This window comes from Poromitra crassiceps (assembly GCF_964638095.1).
Source record: "Poromitra crassiceps genome assembly, chromosome: 8".
Taxonomy (NCBI): domain Eukaryota; kingdom Metazoa; phylum Chordata; class Actinopteri; order Beryciformes; family Melamphaidae; genus Poromitra; species Poromitra crassiceps.
Window position 1 is genome coordinate 38,639,781 of NC_139629.1, and position 15,968 is coordinate 38,655,748.

Consider the following 15,968-nt stretch of genomic DNA (forward strand, 5'->3'; position numbering starts at 1 on the left):
CACCGTGCCCTCCCTAAATAAGATGACGAGGCGATATCCCCGTGTCCTCCCTAAATAAGATGACGAGGCGATATCCCCGTGTCCTCCCTAAATAAGATGACGAGGCGATATCCCCGTGCCCTCCCTAAATAAGATGACGAGGCGATATCCCCGTGTCCTCCCTAAATAAGATGACGAGGCGATATCCCCGTGTCCTCCCTAAATAAGATGACGAGGCGATATCCCCGTGTCCTCCCTAAATAAGATGACGAGGCGATATCCCCGTGCCCTCCCTAAATAAGATGACGAGGCGATATCCCCGTGTCCTCCCTAAATAAGATGACGAGGCGATATCCCCGTGTCCTCCCTAAATAAGATGACGAGGCGATATCCCCGTGCCCTCCCTAAATAAGATGACGAGGCGATATCCCCGTGTCCTCCCTAAATAAGATGACGAGGCGATATCCCCGTGTCCTCCCTAAATAAGATGACGAGGCGATATCCCCGTGCCCTCCCTAAATAAGATGACGAGGCGATATCCCCGTGTCCTCCCTAAATAAGATGACGAGGCGATATCCCCGTGTCCTCCCTAAATAAGATGACGAGGCGATATCCCCGTGTCCTCCCTAAATAAGATGACGAGGCGATATCCCCGTGTCCTCCCTAAATAAGATGACGAGGCGATATCCCCGTGTCCTCCCTAAATAAGATGACGAGGCGATTTCACCGTGCCCTCCCTAAGTAAGAGGATGAAAGGAAAGGAGATGAAACCTGCTTTGTTGCATCCTGTGAAATCTGCAATCTGTAATATTTACAATTTCTTAAACTCACTAGTTTACAGGCTACTGGATAATACTGTCAATAAATTATACAATGCTATTCTTCACAGTCACAGTTGGTAAACATTCAAATTAATTTAGAAAAATCGAAATTATGTTGAGAGTAAAATGAGAAATTATTCCCAAAACCCAGTGAAACAGATGAGTTTAACACGAGTTCATTTAGGCACTTTTCTTCACTTCGAGTTGCCATTGTCGGCGTCTGGCATGTCACTGTGTTGAGACTGAAATGGACGTCTTCTGTGATCCTCTGAAGGTTTGAGTTCAGAGGAGGAGGAGGGCTGACGAGGAGGCTCCTGTGACACACGCTCTTTACAAGTGTGGTGGTCTTGGTTGAGGTGTGTGTGCTCAGTGGTCCAGGGTGTATGGTCCCAGCTCCAGGACACGTGCTCGCCCTCTGGGTCTGCCTCCTCTGCACCGCCACATTGTGTATTAGAAACATTCAATGTGTCGTCATTAGTGGCTTTCTCCTCAGAGCTATGTAGCAAATCATTCACAACTTTCTTCTCAACTGCGCTGTTTGCATCATTCAGGGAGTCCAGCAGATCTGAAATATCAGGGATATCCCAACCGTCACCCTGCTCCTCTGTCTCTACCTTCTCATCTGTCCCAGTTGAGCTACGTTCAAGGTTGTGCCTCTGGGTCACTTGCTCTTTAGGGGTTGGATTGGGGATGTCCTCTGCCTCATTGGTTATTGTTACAGGTTGAAGAGGAGCAATGGAGGCTCCTGGGACTTCTCTGGTGGGCACTCCAACTGCTACCAAGATGGTGTCCATCTGACGCATGTAGTCCAAGTGACCGTTCACCTGGGAAGGAGAAACAATTTAAATTTCCTGGACAAACACAAGGGTACTGTATTTTGCTGTAAATTACAATTTCTACTCTGTATGATTCTATTGTTTTAGGGGCCAGGGTCAACAGGAAGCGTTTTCTTTGTCGAGACCGCTTAAACACCAACAGGTGCGGTGCTGGGAAGAGCAGCGTTCCTAGAGCGTCCTTACAATCCAGAATGAATTGCAGGAAGGCGCAGGCAGCTCAATTAACCGCTTCCTGTTGACACGGCCCCTAAATCAGATCTTTTGCTGCAGGTTTCCCTGTTCCCATGTTACGAGTGTATCAGACATGGCAATTATTATTATTTTTTTTTTACTTCAGTGACACATTAAAGGCCCTATGTGTAAGAACCTGATTATTGATACCGGTGGCCATTATGGTAACTGCAGTCAGCCTGTTCTCTGTCAGCACGAGCGAGCAGCCAGCGACCAAAACAGTGACATGTATTACTGCCGTTGGTTGCTTGGTAACGTTACAAAACAGTGACATGTATTACTGCCGTTGGTTGCTTGGTAACGTTAGCTGATGAAGTCATTTGCAAACAGCAACCTGGCCTAGTCAGCCGGGAGTCTGGATGGATTAGCAGACGTTATCGTCTTGCGTTTGGTCGTGTCTCTTGGCTTGTTATCGTGGTGCGTTTGGTCGTGTCTCTTGGCTTGTTATCGTGGTGCGTTTGGTCGTGTCTCTTGGCTAGTTATCGTGGTGCGTTTGGTCGTGTCCCTTTGCTTGCGTCGGCTTTGGGGAAGGTAGATTGCTCCTGGTTAGCTTAGCATGACAGAACCGGGGGCGGCCTGCTTCCCTGGAGCTGGTGTGGCCTGGGAAGCGACCGTGGGCATTGCAAGTGGCGCATCTGTTACTGCAACCAAACCATGTTCTAAAAGCAAAGTAGGCATGTTTGCAACTTGTTACATTATCCACACAAGACGGTCTTGGATGAATTAGCGGACTCCTGGGGCTTCTGGCTGGTAGATAGCAATTGGTTGGTGCTAGAATAGCATTAGCAATCAACGTTATTAGCCAGCTAAAACCACGATATACTGTAACAATAATATTTGTCACCGTCATTTTGTGCATCACTTTTGGCTCCAACCAACCGTTTATTCTGGTAACAATAGGTCTTCTGCAGACAGTTTTGTGGTAAAAAGCTAACGCAACAAGCTAATGTTACATGCTAAACAAACAGCAATAACAAGAAGCTCCCTTCATGAATCGAAAGCACACATTGCTGCTGTTTGGCCAGGCGAGCTTTAAACTTTTAGGTGGACTTGTTGGACTCTGTGTTGTGGTGGGTCATTTGTTGACGTTAGTGGACTTGATTTCTAAGCTAACGTTAGCTTGTGTTGCAGCTGTTGTATCTTCTCTGGTTTGCTGGCAGAGTGCTGTAGAAAAGAGCCAGGCTCGGGAGTATGCAGAAACATGAACACTCGGCCCACGCCCCTTTTTGAAAAAGCGGCTGAATGAAGAGAGGGACGGGGAAGGTCTGATTTTTTAAGTTGTGTTACAATACGGACATTCACTTATTGGCAATTACAAAAACAACAACGCTCAATACATGTTGATTGCTTCCAGATTCTTACACATACAGTACATTATGTGGGTCAACTGAATGGCCATTGAGCAGCTACCATGACAAGTTTTAATGTGGAATCACATGGTTTATGGGGGGTAGAAAGGCTAAGCATTGCTGTAAACTTAAATGGAACCAGCAGCGGCCTTATCATAAATATAAAAAAAAAATCTTTTACCTTTTATTGTTATTCAAATAATGGAATTGTCTCTTTTAGTGCACTAATAAAATTTGTATAATATTATCAAAATATTACATCATAAAATATCTCTTTGGTGTCATTTTAATCACAGTTATCTGTTAAATCTTTATTCCAAGAATGTATATCCAACAGCAATCCTCTCAAAACCCTCTTTCTTTCCATTTCTACGCCAGCCCGTAGGCAGCTGGTGAGATGTTTCATTGCTGCCATGTAGTGAAATTCATTAATTCAACGTCTATTTGATCCCAATGTTCGATCGATCAAAACTCGACGTGATTGACAGAATCCTTAGTGATCAGTTATTGATGAATCATGCCCATCCCTAGTTGTCAGTGGGATGTGTGAGTTCTCTCACAGCACTGGATCAGTTTGAGGCAACTACAACCGGTTTTGTTTTGTCTTTGAAAGTGGAGACCGACAGTTCTGACTCACCACAGACGACAGATCCACATTGGTTATTCGGCGATGGTTGACAGTGATTGGCTGTAGCCCGGCAACAGACAGCTGTGCAGCTGAGCTTCGGTACAGGAACCCCAGGAGCCAGTCTCCTCTGATAGGTGGACGGTTCAGAAACAGAAAATCATTACATTCAAGTACCACTTCAAAACACACATGAGACATCCTGCACTCAAGACATGGCCAAACGTGTGTGTGTGTGTGTGTGTGTGTGGGGTGGGGGGGGGGGGGGGGGGGGGTGTTAAGTGACTGACCCAATTAGATAAACAAGTAAAACAAATGAATAAGAACAATTTTAAGATGTTTGCACCTACACAGCCAAAAAGTCAGTTTCTCCCCCCTGATGTAGTATGACTGTCAAGGTTGACATTAGTGTATCGTACCATAAAACAATTGCCGATATTTCACTGCATGCTACAAGGATAGGATAGATCTCTCTTACTTGCAATATCCGTTCACGATCTTGCCAGCCACTACTTTGGTCATTCTCTCCCAGGCTTTCTCGGAGCCATCCACAGGGGCCCCCAGGAGGACCACATCCTCCACTACCCCTTCACTGCCTGAGGAACCGAAGATAGAGGGGAATGGGTTTGGGGGGTCAGATCCAACCAGTTTTCCACATTGAGTGAGTGAGTGAGTGAGTGGGTGAATGAGTGAGTGAGTGGGTGAGTGAGTGGGTGGGTGGGTGAGTGAGTGAGTGAGTGAGTGAGTGACCCAGTGATTCGGCTATATTGGTGGACTTAAAGACATGCGCAAAGAAAACGCATGGATGAATGTGTTCCTTTACCAATGCATATTGCCACCAGTAAGTTTTTTTCCATGGAAATGACAAAAAAGTATTCCTTTCTAAGAACATATTGGTGTAATAGTCCTACCTTGGTCATTGGCGAGCTCCTGTAGGCAGTAGTAGATCACTCTGGCCCCTAGACTGAAGCCTATGAGGCTGACAGGCCGCTTTCCCTTTCAATACACAAAGATACATTTCATCCTCCTCATATTTGCTCCACAGACAAAGTATTAATCTCTAAGCAGCCGCAAATATTTGAGGTCAGGGGTCGGCAAACTCCAGCGAGCACAATTGAAATGATATTTACATTTTTGTAATTACACAGAGTGTAAAGTATAGAAAAAAGGTACCATTGGGTACCGGTACCGACTTCCAGGTATCGGTACGATATCGGTTCAAATTTGGTGCGGCACACTGATTGACAGGAGGATTTGTAAATGGTATATCATTTCAAATCATATCAAAAAGTTTGCCGACCACTGTGTTTCGGGTCAATGTGCAAATACATAGTGCATTTCCTAATGTGCTGTTTCATGTTTCTAGGAAGGCAATCCAAGCTGAGTCAACACAGATCAGAAATATAGATCATGCCAAATCTTTCCCTGCACACACAAACTAAACTACAGTGGAGAAAATAGGCTGATACCTGATATCTGCTCCTCAACACTTGTGCCAGGTGTTTGCCCACCTCTGCTGAGCGGCTGAGACAGACAGACCAGGGGTTATCGATGACACTAGCTGCTGCCAGCAGAGAGGCAGGCCACGTCAGAGCTGCCACGATGCCTAGACGGGGACAAAGTGTACAACACAGCCATTCAGTCACAAACACCCAGCACAGGCCAGGGGTCAATACAACTCAAAGACAGTGACTACGTTTACATGCACAATATTCCGCTTTTTGCCCATATTCGGAAAATGACAATATTCCAACTAAATGAATAATCCACTAATATTCCCGTTTACGTGCAGCCGTAGCTCGCCCTCCCTGACACGTGAGGGAGGGGGGGAGAGAGAGATGCAGGTAGGCAGAGTTTTTCTGTTGGGAATAAACAGAGCAGCACTATTCTTACCAGCATCCATTGGTCCATTTCAGGAGCTTGCTGGTGAAAATGCGCATCCAAGTCTTTCATAAAAAGTAGCCTACGTTACTACGTTATTATAATTATTATTAATTAGCATTGTGGACTGGGCACCACTCTCTCTTTAAATCTCTCTCTCTTTAAATCGATGTTTCCCAATCAGAAATGTGGGCTTTTCTTTTTGCATGCCAGAGATAAAGGATTATAATTATATCGCCTCTTCTAGCTCTTTCTAGCACACATCAGCTGACCACAAACAGGCAACATGCGTCGCAAACTGCGGTAAAAACCCTGATTGAGATGAATATTCCGAATGCGCTGTATACATGATCAAATAATCCTCCTAAAACCTGAATAATAGTGGATTAACCCAGATGTCTTAATCGTAAAAAGCTAAATTCGGAAAAAGGGCAAATTCGGAAAATGCAACTGGAATATGCTGTTTACACATGACCCTTATCAAATTCAGAATATTGTCATTTTCCGAATAATAGTAGAATATTGTGTGCATGTAAACGTAGTCAATGACTACATTTACATGGACTGCAATAATCCGACTATATTTCGATGAAGGTGTTTACATGAGTTGCTCATAGATTAATTAATTAATATCTATTAATATTCCCATTTACATGTTACCATGCGACGCGTCGCAAAATGCTGTGAAAACTCTGATAGGACATCATAGTGTGATTACGGTGTTTACATGTCTACAAATGCACTTCAATAATGCGACTAAGATCAGAATACTCTGCGTCTTAATTCGACAATTGCTTACTCTGACTATGACCTTATATGACCTTAAGGTCATCAGAACACGCTGTTTACATGGCAGTGTCTTATTCAGAGTATTGTCTTACTCTTAACTGGGTTAAGATTGAATTATTTCTGCCCATGTGAACATACTCAATGAGCAGATGAGATAGCTGGGATTGGTTGACAGGAGATAACTCTTCACAGTCAATGAGAAGAATGACTTTTGAGCCCAGAGGAGGTTTTGCCGGTCAGGTGAGGTTGCTCCTGAGGGCTTCTGTCCTAATACAGATCCATTTCCCCCACCTGAGAGGACGGTGTACTTCAGAGCCTCCTGTGCCACCATGCTGACCAGCCCGTCCAGCAGAGAGGTCATCGCTGAGCCCAGATCCCTCAGGAAGCGGGACTCCCACACCAGGCAGTACTGCTCCCCGCACTCCCCCAGGCCGGACCACGGGGCCTGGAAGGAACCTGCAAGGCAGCAGTGGTGTGTTGGCGGTGAGGTAGCACCAGACTAACCACCACTTCTAGCTGAAGTGTTTTGTATCCATTGTATTTGAAGAGGACACCACTTGAAAGTGAAAATGTTTTGTTAAGAGTGTTGCTATTATGTAAAAGCAAGCAAGTGGTTTGTTTGCAGAATCTAAACAGGACTCTCTCCTGGTATAGTTTGACAGTGTTCAGAAATGTGCATTATTGCATAGAGACACTGCAGAGCGCGTCATCCTTCAGAAACCACGCCCAAAACGGGGGAAAACAGAAACCCCCCTCCAATCCTGGCGTTCTCCTATGTCGCGTGCACTCCAACTTACTTCCTTGACAGCTAGATCCACATTTTTTGATTTTTTACATGTGTTGCCCACACACACACAACAGCTGTTAGCTATGTTTAATTCAAGGAAAATGACACTGGTGTATGGGAGTGAACGGAGCGATTTCCCCCGTGATGGGCGTGGCCTATTTCATGCAGTGTCTCTATGTTTTAATTGATTTGCATATAATGTACAATTCAACATGTACAAATACAATCAGACAAAAACATGCCAACAAAAAATACTTCCTTCCCACAAACAAACCCACAATAAAGGAAGAAATAAAAAAAGGATGCTACAGTGGATGTCATGAGCCTAAGGTTCAGGTGTGCAAATCGTGATCACTTCACCATTTGCATGCAAAGGATTAACACCTTTACGTGCAAAATATTGTGTTTATGCAACAATGATTCTTTTTGAAATAGACTATAACATGAACCGACTATAATTGTAATCCTGAGGTTAGTGAGAGAGCAGGAGAGGAGGATGGCCTACTGTATTTTCCACTGCAGAGCCAGCCGGTCACTGCTATCGTCAGGTGGAGATGTTTCCCAGAACTCAGTGGCAGGAATTCAAATTCCTCTATGGCTCCAACACGTGTGTTCATCTTATAGCCTGGAGACAGAACGTAAGGAAATGACAGAGGAGGAGAGAAGACCACCAACCAAGGAGAAGAGAAATGCTACTGTACAGACATGGGTAGGTCAAATTGGGAAAGCAAGACAAAAATTGTGTACTTCAAATTTTGAAGGTGGCAACGTCACCGTAAAATCCCCCGGTGTTCTTACCAGTCAATCCGGCCCCTGCTGCTCCAAACAGGGAGGCCATGATGGCGATGCCAGTGGCTGATCCCAGAGCTGCAGCCCCCGCTGCCCCCAACACAGCGCCGGCCCCCGCTGCCACCAAAGGTGCTGCCAGCCCACCTGTCACGCCTGGCACAGACACACACTTCAGTCAATCCTGTCACGCCTGGTACAGACACACACTTCAGTCAATCCTGTCACGCCTGGTACAGACACACACTTCAGTCAATCCTGTCACGCCTGGTACAGACACACACTTCAGTCAATCCTGTCACGCCTGGCACAGACACACACTTCAGTCAATGCTGTCACACCTGGTACAGACACACACTTCAGTCAATCCTGTCACACCTGGCACAGACACAAACTTCAGTCAATCCTGTCACAGCTAACACAGACACAGTTCAGTCAATCCTGTCACAGCCTGCACAGACATATAGTTCAGTCCACCTGTCACAGACACACAGTTCAGTCAATACAGAAACTCATTTCAAAGGGACAGTGTTATGGACAAAGGTTAAGCCTACAGTAGGAAGAATACAGCCCCTGAATGTGTGTGGTAGAGGGAATTGTTGCAGTTTGCATTAGTGTAAGTCCGAAATATAAATTAAATTCAAAGAGAATCAATAGAAGTAAAACATTCACTCTTTATATTCATCCTGATAGTCGTAACGTTGTATGCTAACACTATACATTATATTTTTATTTATCAAACCATCTTAAATAAATTGGCCAATAAGAAAATACTTTGACATTGTATCATGGCCGTTTCGTACACATACAGAGTAGACTAGACATCCAAGTAAATTATTCAAAAGCAAGTCAGTGTCCAAGGCAATAAGAGACTAACCAATCACAGTTCCCCCGCCCACAGTGGCTAGGCCAATCAGGAGGTAGCGTCTTAATTTCCGTCCTCTCTCCTTCTTCAGCCGCCGACATGACTCCTCTCTAATGGATACAGAGCCAGACAGACAATCTGTGAGTTGCAACAGTCTTATATTATTATAGTCTTATATTTATTTGTTGTAAAAATAAAGCTTCAAATGACTCTTCAGCTAAATAGTCTTATACTTAATTGTTCTAAATATAAAGCTTCATATGCCTCTTCAGCTAGCACACTGAGGATGGCTTGTTGGACAGAACGAGCTGCTTGATTACACCATCTTTCTGCTGTCATCATTTTGGATAGGAGAGAGAGACTCACTGCAGCGCTCAACTAGAACGACCACCGCGGATATATGCCTCCGCCAACACGTGAGCAGTCGACATGAATGTGTTTCCAGACGTTTGAGCCAAATTGGAAGAAATTCCATCAAGGCGTTCTTGAGATATCGCGTTAAGAATCTTGAAAAAGGCGTTCGTGAGGTCACAGTGACCTTAACCTTTGACTGCCAAAATGTAATTCGTTCTTCCTTGAATCCAAGTCGACGTTTGAGCCAAATTGGAAGAAGTTCCGTCAAGGAGTTCCTGAGATATTGTGTTAAAAAGCTTGGAAATGGGGTTCGTGAGGTCGCAGTGACCTTGAACTTTGACCTTTAACCACCAAAATCGGTTTGGTATCGTCTTGGTGCCCCGGCTAGTGATGACTGTGAAATGCAGGCGCTCTGTCCAGAGAAAGCTGGGTTCACCAGTGATGGCTCTCTTCACCATCTCCACCCCCACCAGCCACTGATAAGACACCAAGTCCAAAGAGTATGCAGTTTACTGACAGAACGTCAATGAACTGAATGTTAATGGGTAATGGAGTCATTCAAACTTCGAGCAGTTATCTCTTACGGCCACTTGGGAGTGCCAAAGTGCAAAGTTGCCTTGTGCAATGAAAAGCATGCTGATAAAAGGTGTCATTTTGTGCTGTGACAAAACCAACAATATGCAGAAACATTTTAACCAGCAACAAACAGACTTACGGTTGGAGCCAGTCCTGAATGAAGGCAGTGAAGAGAGACACACGTACGTTATTATGTTATTATGCACCAATCAACACAAAAACGTCACTCTCTCACATGCATAGCATACATCAGGGTTCCCACGGCTCCCATGGGAAAGTTTGTGAATCTCATACCCCCTTTTATTAATTTTCTGATTTTCACTCCAATTTTCTCCCCAATTGGACTTGTCCAAAATTCCCCCTGCTCCACCCTCTGCCGATCTGGGGAGAGCCGTAGACTAGCACCATGCTTCCTCCGACACATGCGCAGTTGCCAGCCGCTTCTTTTCACCTGACAGAGGGGAGCTTCACCAGCAGGACATAGCACGTGGGAGGATCACGCTATTCCCAACAGTTCCCTTCCGCCCGAACAGGCGATCGACCAGAGGAGGCGCTAGTGCATGCCATGCCCTCTATACACCCATCACAACATCATTCCCGAACTCAGACACTCAAGATTCTGTCACTCCCTCATGGTCAGACACATCCATGCATCCATGCATCCATCCATAGCTTACTGGCTCTCCTCTCCTCTTTCCCTCAGCCCCTCTCCCAGTGTCTGCTCAAACTCCTCCAGCTGCTGCAGAGAGACTCGTAGCAGACAGCTAACATGACGGATAAGGACTCTTGCTCTGGCATCATACTGGCCTGCACAGGAAGAAGAAGAGCGTTTTATGGTAATGGCTTTATACAGTTCAACACCAAACTCAAAAGTATGGATGGAACAATACATCGCGAGACAGTTAAGCATCAATGCAAATGTGTGAAGATTCAAATTGGTCAGATGAAAAATGAACCGCAATGCTTTTTCCTTTTTCTTCCGTTTTTCTTTTACAAAGAAAAGAAAATATGCATTCACTGCAAAAAATTGTGTTTTGCAGTTATACCCTAACTCAGAATGAAAAAGGGATTCTTTAATTTGATAAAGAAAAGATCAGCAAAAATAAAGTATTTTGTGGTTTTTGTCTAAGAAATAATTAAATTAATCTTTTTCAGTCATAATTTGTCTGCAATCTCATTTTGTAAAAAAATAAAATCATATTGGGAACTCAGTACAGGCCCGGTTCTACGGGGGTGCAAGATCATGCAATGCTCAGTTGAAAGTAGAATAGGTTCACGGGCGGCAGATATGACTGTCTTTCAGAGGCTATACACTACCAGGCTCATTTTATAAAGCTAGAGTGAATATCCTGGTATCATGAAACTAGAAGACCTGAGTCTCAGTATTGTGAAGAGTTGAGTACATCTCTATTCAAAAAGCAGAATTCTTCAATTGTACTAAACTAGGCATCTCGCGCGCTACGCGTGTTCGATTCCTAGGCTCGCCCGCCCTGCAGCTCGCCAAGTCGGCCCTGCAGCTCACATACACAGCTCTGCCGTTGCGCGGCCTCGTCCGCTCTATACGCATGTGTACATCACAATTGCTCGAGTGACCATCACTGACCACATCATGGAGTGCTCGAGTGACATCACTCAGCGCACAATTGCTCAACTTCGCATCACTGATGAGGTCAGCATAGGTGATGTGACAATCACTGATCACTGATGACATCCTCGAGTGCTCGAGTGACATCACTGATGATGTCATAGACATGATGACATCACAATTGCTTGAGGACATTGTGACATCATCAGTGACATCACACTCCAGTTGAGTGACATCACTTCCGGGACAAAAATCGCAGACAGAGAGAGATTGCCCACTTGCTCCCTTTTATAGATAGATAGATAGATAGATAGATAGATAGATAGATAGATAGATAGATAGATACATAAGATAGATTCTTAAAAAAGGATTTTACCGTCTTTAACAGCAAAAGACACCAGGTCCTGTAAAACAAAGTGAGAGGTACAATGAGTACGATATATTATATATAGTATTATACATACATGTTTGGAACAATCCAACCTGATATTGCCCAATTACAAAACCAACAGGAGTATGATGGGGGTAGCCCCGCCCCCCTGCCGCCAGCAGTACCTGTATGATGGGGTGGCCCCGCCCCCTGCCGCCAGCAGTACCTGTATGATGGGGTGGCCCCGCCCCCTGCCGCCAGCAGTACCTGTATGATGGGGGTGGCCCCGCCCCCTGCAGTACCTGTATGATGGGGTGGCCCTGCCCCCTGCAGTACCTGTATGATGGGGTGGCCCTGCCCCCTGCAGTACCTGTATGATGGGTGGCCCCGCCCCCTGCAGTACCTGTATGATGGGGTGGCCCCGCCCCCTGCAGTACCTGTATGATGGGAGTGGCCCCTGCCACCAGCAGTGGTTCAGCCTTGAGGATGGAGAGGAAGGTGTCTGAGCCCTCCAAGCCCAGGCCTGACAGGAATGCCCCCATGACGGGCATCACCGACTCATCCAGGCCCAACCAGCAGACCAAGCCCTCCAGGTACTGCTGCCTGAACGCCCTGCAAAAACACACCGCATTTACTCAACACCAAGCCTTCCAGTACCAAGTACCGATACGCAGCCTTACTACCAAGTGCTCCGATGAGATAACTTGTTACCTGTTTTCAGGCCCAGTAAACAGCTGGCCCAAGGAAACTCCACACAGCCCCGCATAAGCAAAGCGCCCAGGTTCAGTCAGCTGTCTGCCAATCATTTTCTCTGGGTTTTGGTCACATGGTGCAGCTTGTGTTGTTCCTGCCCCCCCAGGGTCTAAGGTGATAAATGCAGATTCATTATTAACTTACTAGCAGTCTGATTCAGACACATAATACAAGAAACTAGATATGTAACACGTAATAAGCTGTCAATGATGCAGGCAGCAGTGTGAACAGTGTGAAATATGAAATGTAAAGAAAGTGGAAAGTTGACAGGGTTATTGAGATAAAGTGCTGCTTGGTATATAATCTATTTGCCAAAAGACCATAATTGGTATGAAGTCTCAAGTCATGCATTCGAACATCGTACACTTCCTTCTGTCTTTGTAATGGATTGAGATGCTGCTAAGTTCCGCGTTACCGAAATAGATCTACATGAAGTGGTGTTTAACTTTCGGGTAACACTTTCATATTCGCATATTCACCATTAGCTCCTCACTAGTTGCTTAGCATGCATATTAGTAGAATATTGTCTGTTTATTAGCACGGCTAACAATTAGGCTAACAACAACCCCTGACGTTAGCGGTCTATGACAGCTGGCTGTTGTTAGCCGTGGCATGCTATGCTAGCCAGTGAGCGAACAGTTCAAATGTTATTTAACGTTGTCAGTGTATTAACGTACTGCACTGATGTAACGTTACTGGAGAAAATGACGCTAAATGCATCATGTAAGTAACGTTACTCTGGTAAAGTTGGTGTCCGTACCTGACTCTTTTTTCTCCATACCGACGAGAGAGAGTGACAAGTTGACAACTCTAGCTGAAGTTTTGCTGTTTCAAGTGTTGCTCGTAAGCTCTCCCCTCTGATAATGAAACATACTGTCGCATATTCATGTAGCCCACATTTGATAGGGGGGGGCGTAAACAAACAAACAAACAAACAAACAAACAAACAAACAAACAAACAAACAAACAAAAAACAGTTGTTGATAGGTGTTTGATTTTAGAAATCAACTGGCACATAACCGCTTTGTGCTGGTTGGCAAAATGAACATCATATATTTTATGTTTGAATTAATTCAGAAGTCATGTCGTCGTTGTTGTATGCATGATTTTCACCATCAGTCGACAGCATAGCTTCTAAAATTAAACTTTCCTGGTCGTGATCATACTGTATACTGGTCGTGAATCTTACCACTTTGTTGGCTGCTTCATGTGCGCTGAGTTATAATCAAATACTTTCGAAGGCACCTGAAGGCATCTTTTGCGTGAGGTCCACGTACGCTCCTTCGGCTTTTGGGAGGCGGTTTAGGGTTAGGCAAGAGTGATTGGTTTATTATGGTTAGTAGAGTCCTCCCATCTTTTACACACACACACACACACACGCACGCACGCACGCACGCACGCACGCACGCACGCACGCACACACACACACACACACACACACACACACACACACACACACACACACACACTTGTATTATTTATTTGACTCCACAAATTATATTAAAATTCCAGGGAATCAACGGGTTAGACGATTCTACGGGCACTTTGAATTACTTGTCTACCTTTGTTTGTGTGAAGCACTTTATAACGGTGTTTCTTTCTAAAGGTGCTATATAAATAAAGCCTACTTAGAGCGGCTGATTTCACAGCTACACCTTAAACCAGAGAAGATGAGCTCGTCAGTGAAATCACATTTCACAAAAGATCAATATTCAGAGCTATACCAAAATTGGCCAGCAGGTGTGAGTGTAAGATCTATTATTTAGCATACTACTGTATGCTTGTCCTTGTGGAACACTGATGTCTTTCCATCTCTCTCCAAAGCCATGGACATACAAATGTTATTATAGTTCATATACTTCAATGAGCTAAATGAGTACCCTTTTCTTTATTTTCTTTATTTATACTTTTTTTTACTGCATGTTATTTTGAGACTAGGTATAAGATTATATGAAGTAAATGCACTATGTTGTGTTTCTATTCAGAGAACTTCACTTCGTTTAGCATTGTTGCAAGGCTTTTCTGTCTGTCTACCGTCCCCAACCAGCTTTCTCCCTTTCTCTCCTGTCTCCTCAGCTGTTCAGACATTATAGACTGAGGGCAATCGCGTGCCAACAACTAAAAAAAACAACGTCACCCAAGGACACCATGCAAGGAAACACATTGAAATAATTTGACTTGATGTTGCCGATGGCTGTGAGTGCAACAGATAACAGGGATGTGCACTGGAAGAATGGAATGGCATGGGGTCACAACACAAGCATAGAGAGGGGGGGAAAGTAGGAAAAAGAGAGCATTTAATATAAAACAGTAAAAACACATTTGCAGAATTCATTCACAATAGTGCATAATTTAAGATCTAAGTACTATGCATATGAATTCACTCAGAAAGTAAAAATAGGCAAATTTTCTTATTTTCTTATATTTTACTTTGTAACACTAATCTTTTATTTTGATCCATTTGATGTAAATCAATTGCCTCTGTATATGAAATGTGCTATAGTTACAAATACACACTTGCCTTTCAATAGAGCAGTTCCTATATGAGCAATGGGCAGCATTTGATGGGACACTGAGATGATCCTATTTTTGTGCAAGGCAGATGATTTATATCTCCCTCGCTCTCCATTACTGTAGAAATGAGGTATTAGAATGACATCATAGCATAAGGTTAGCTTTACTCCACATCCACATAAGGGGAACTCCACCCTAAAACTGCTGCAGTATAGGCCTGTATAGTATGGGGATTTTGGTTAAATGCCTGAAATAAGTAAAATAAGGACTGTGGTTAACAAAAGTTTATGAACCCACCAAGTGAGACTGTGTTGGTTCAGCAAGATCATCTTCACAAATGAGGACCACTTTCATGACTTTTGAAGAAATTGCGTAATAAAAAAAACACATTTACGCTTCAAAAGTCATAAAAGTTTTCCTCATTTGTGAAGTTTATCTTGCCGAATACAAACTTTTGCTGTTTCATACAATGTTGTTAACCACAGACCTTATTTCATGAATTTGACCAACATCACCATGCAAAAATCCCATTGCCTTTTACATGTATTGTACACCTACGAAACAGGAAGTGCAGGGACTTCTGGGTAAGCCTACAGAAATGCGTCATCCTTGCGATATTGATCTGTGACTTTTTTGCTTGGGTATTTTCAGTCTGTCCCTCTCCCGCCCTCTTTCTCATCTCCTCCATCAGCTCCCACTTCACTACTTCACTTCTTTCAGGCTGCATTCTGTACAAATACTGAGAGAGAGAGGGAGGGAGAGAAAGAGAGAGAGAGAGAGAGAGGCAAACAGGAAAAGCGTGCGGGGGCGGCTGAAACTTCCACTAGGCCTTAGTATGGAATGACTGTTAGTGTGACCTGGACACTT

At 44.3% G+C, this 15,968-nt stretch overlaps 1 protein-coding gene across 1 annotated transcript; it reads right to left on the reverse strand.

The window, feature by feature from the left end:
- Positions 1-604: 604 nt before the first annotated feature.
- Positions 605-13,400, reverse strand: tmco4 (transmembrane and coiled-coil domains 4). The gene is made up of 14 exons (XM_083641412.1): positions 13,348-13,400; positions 12,546-12,696; positions 12,272-12,446; positions 11,841-11,868; positions 10,557-10,686; positions 8,962-9,059; positions 8,097-8,240; positions 7,804-7,923; positions 6,803-6,967; positions 5,311-5,447; positions 4,753-4,837; positions 4,320-4,437; positions 3,854-3,971; positions 605-1,624 (listed from the first exon to the last, which is right to left on the reverse strand). The coding sequence occupies exons 1-14, from the start codon at positions 13,364-13,366 to the stop codon at positions 995-997; spliced, it is 2,118 nt and encodes a 705-aa protein (XP_083497538.1). The 5' UTR covers positions 13,367-13,400; the 3' UTR covers positions 605-994.
- Between the last annotated feature and the right edge of the window lie 2,568 nt (positions 13,401-15,968).

What these genes read in the sequence shown, in the direction of transcription:
- tmco4 (XM_083641412.1), bottom strand. An exon ending in GGGCGGGGGAACTGTGATTG is followed by an intron (nt 8,241 to 8,961) that starts GTTAGTCTCTTA and finishes TGTCTGTGCCAG; the next exon opens with GCGTGACAGGTGGGCTGGCA. An exon ending in TGTTGAGGAGCAGATATCAG is followed by an intron (nt 4,838 to 5,310) that starts GTATCAGCCTAT and finishes GTGTATTGAAAG; the next exon opens with GGAAAGCGGCCTGTCAGCCT.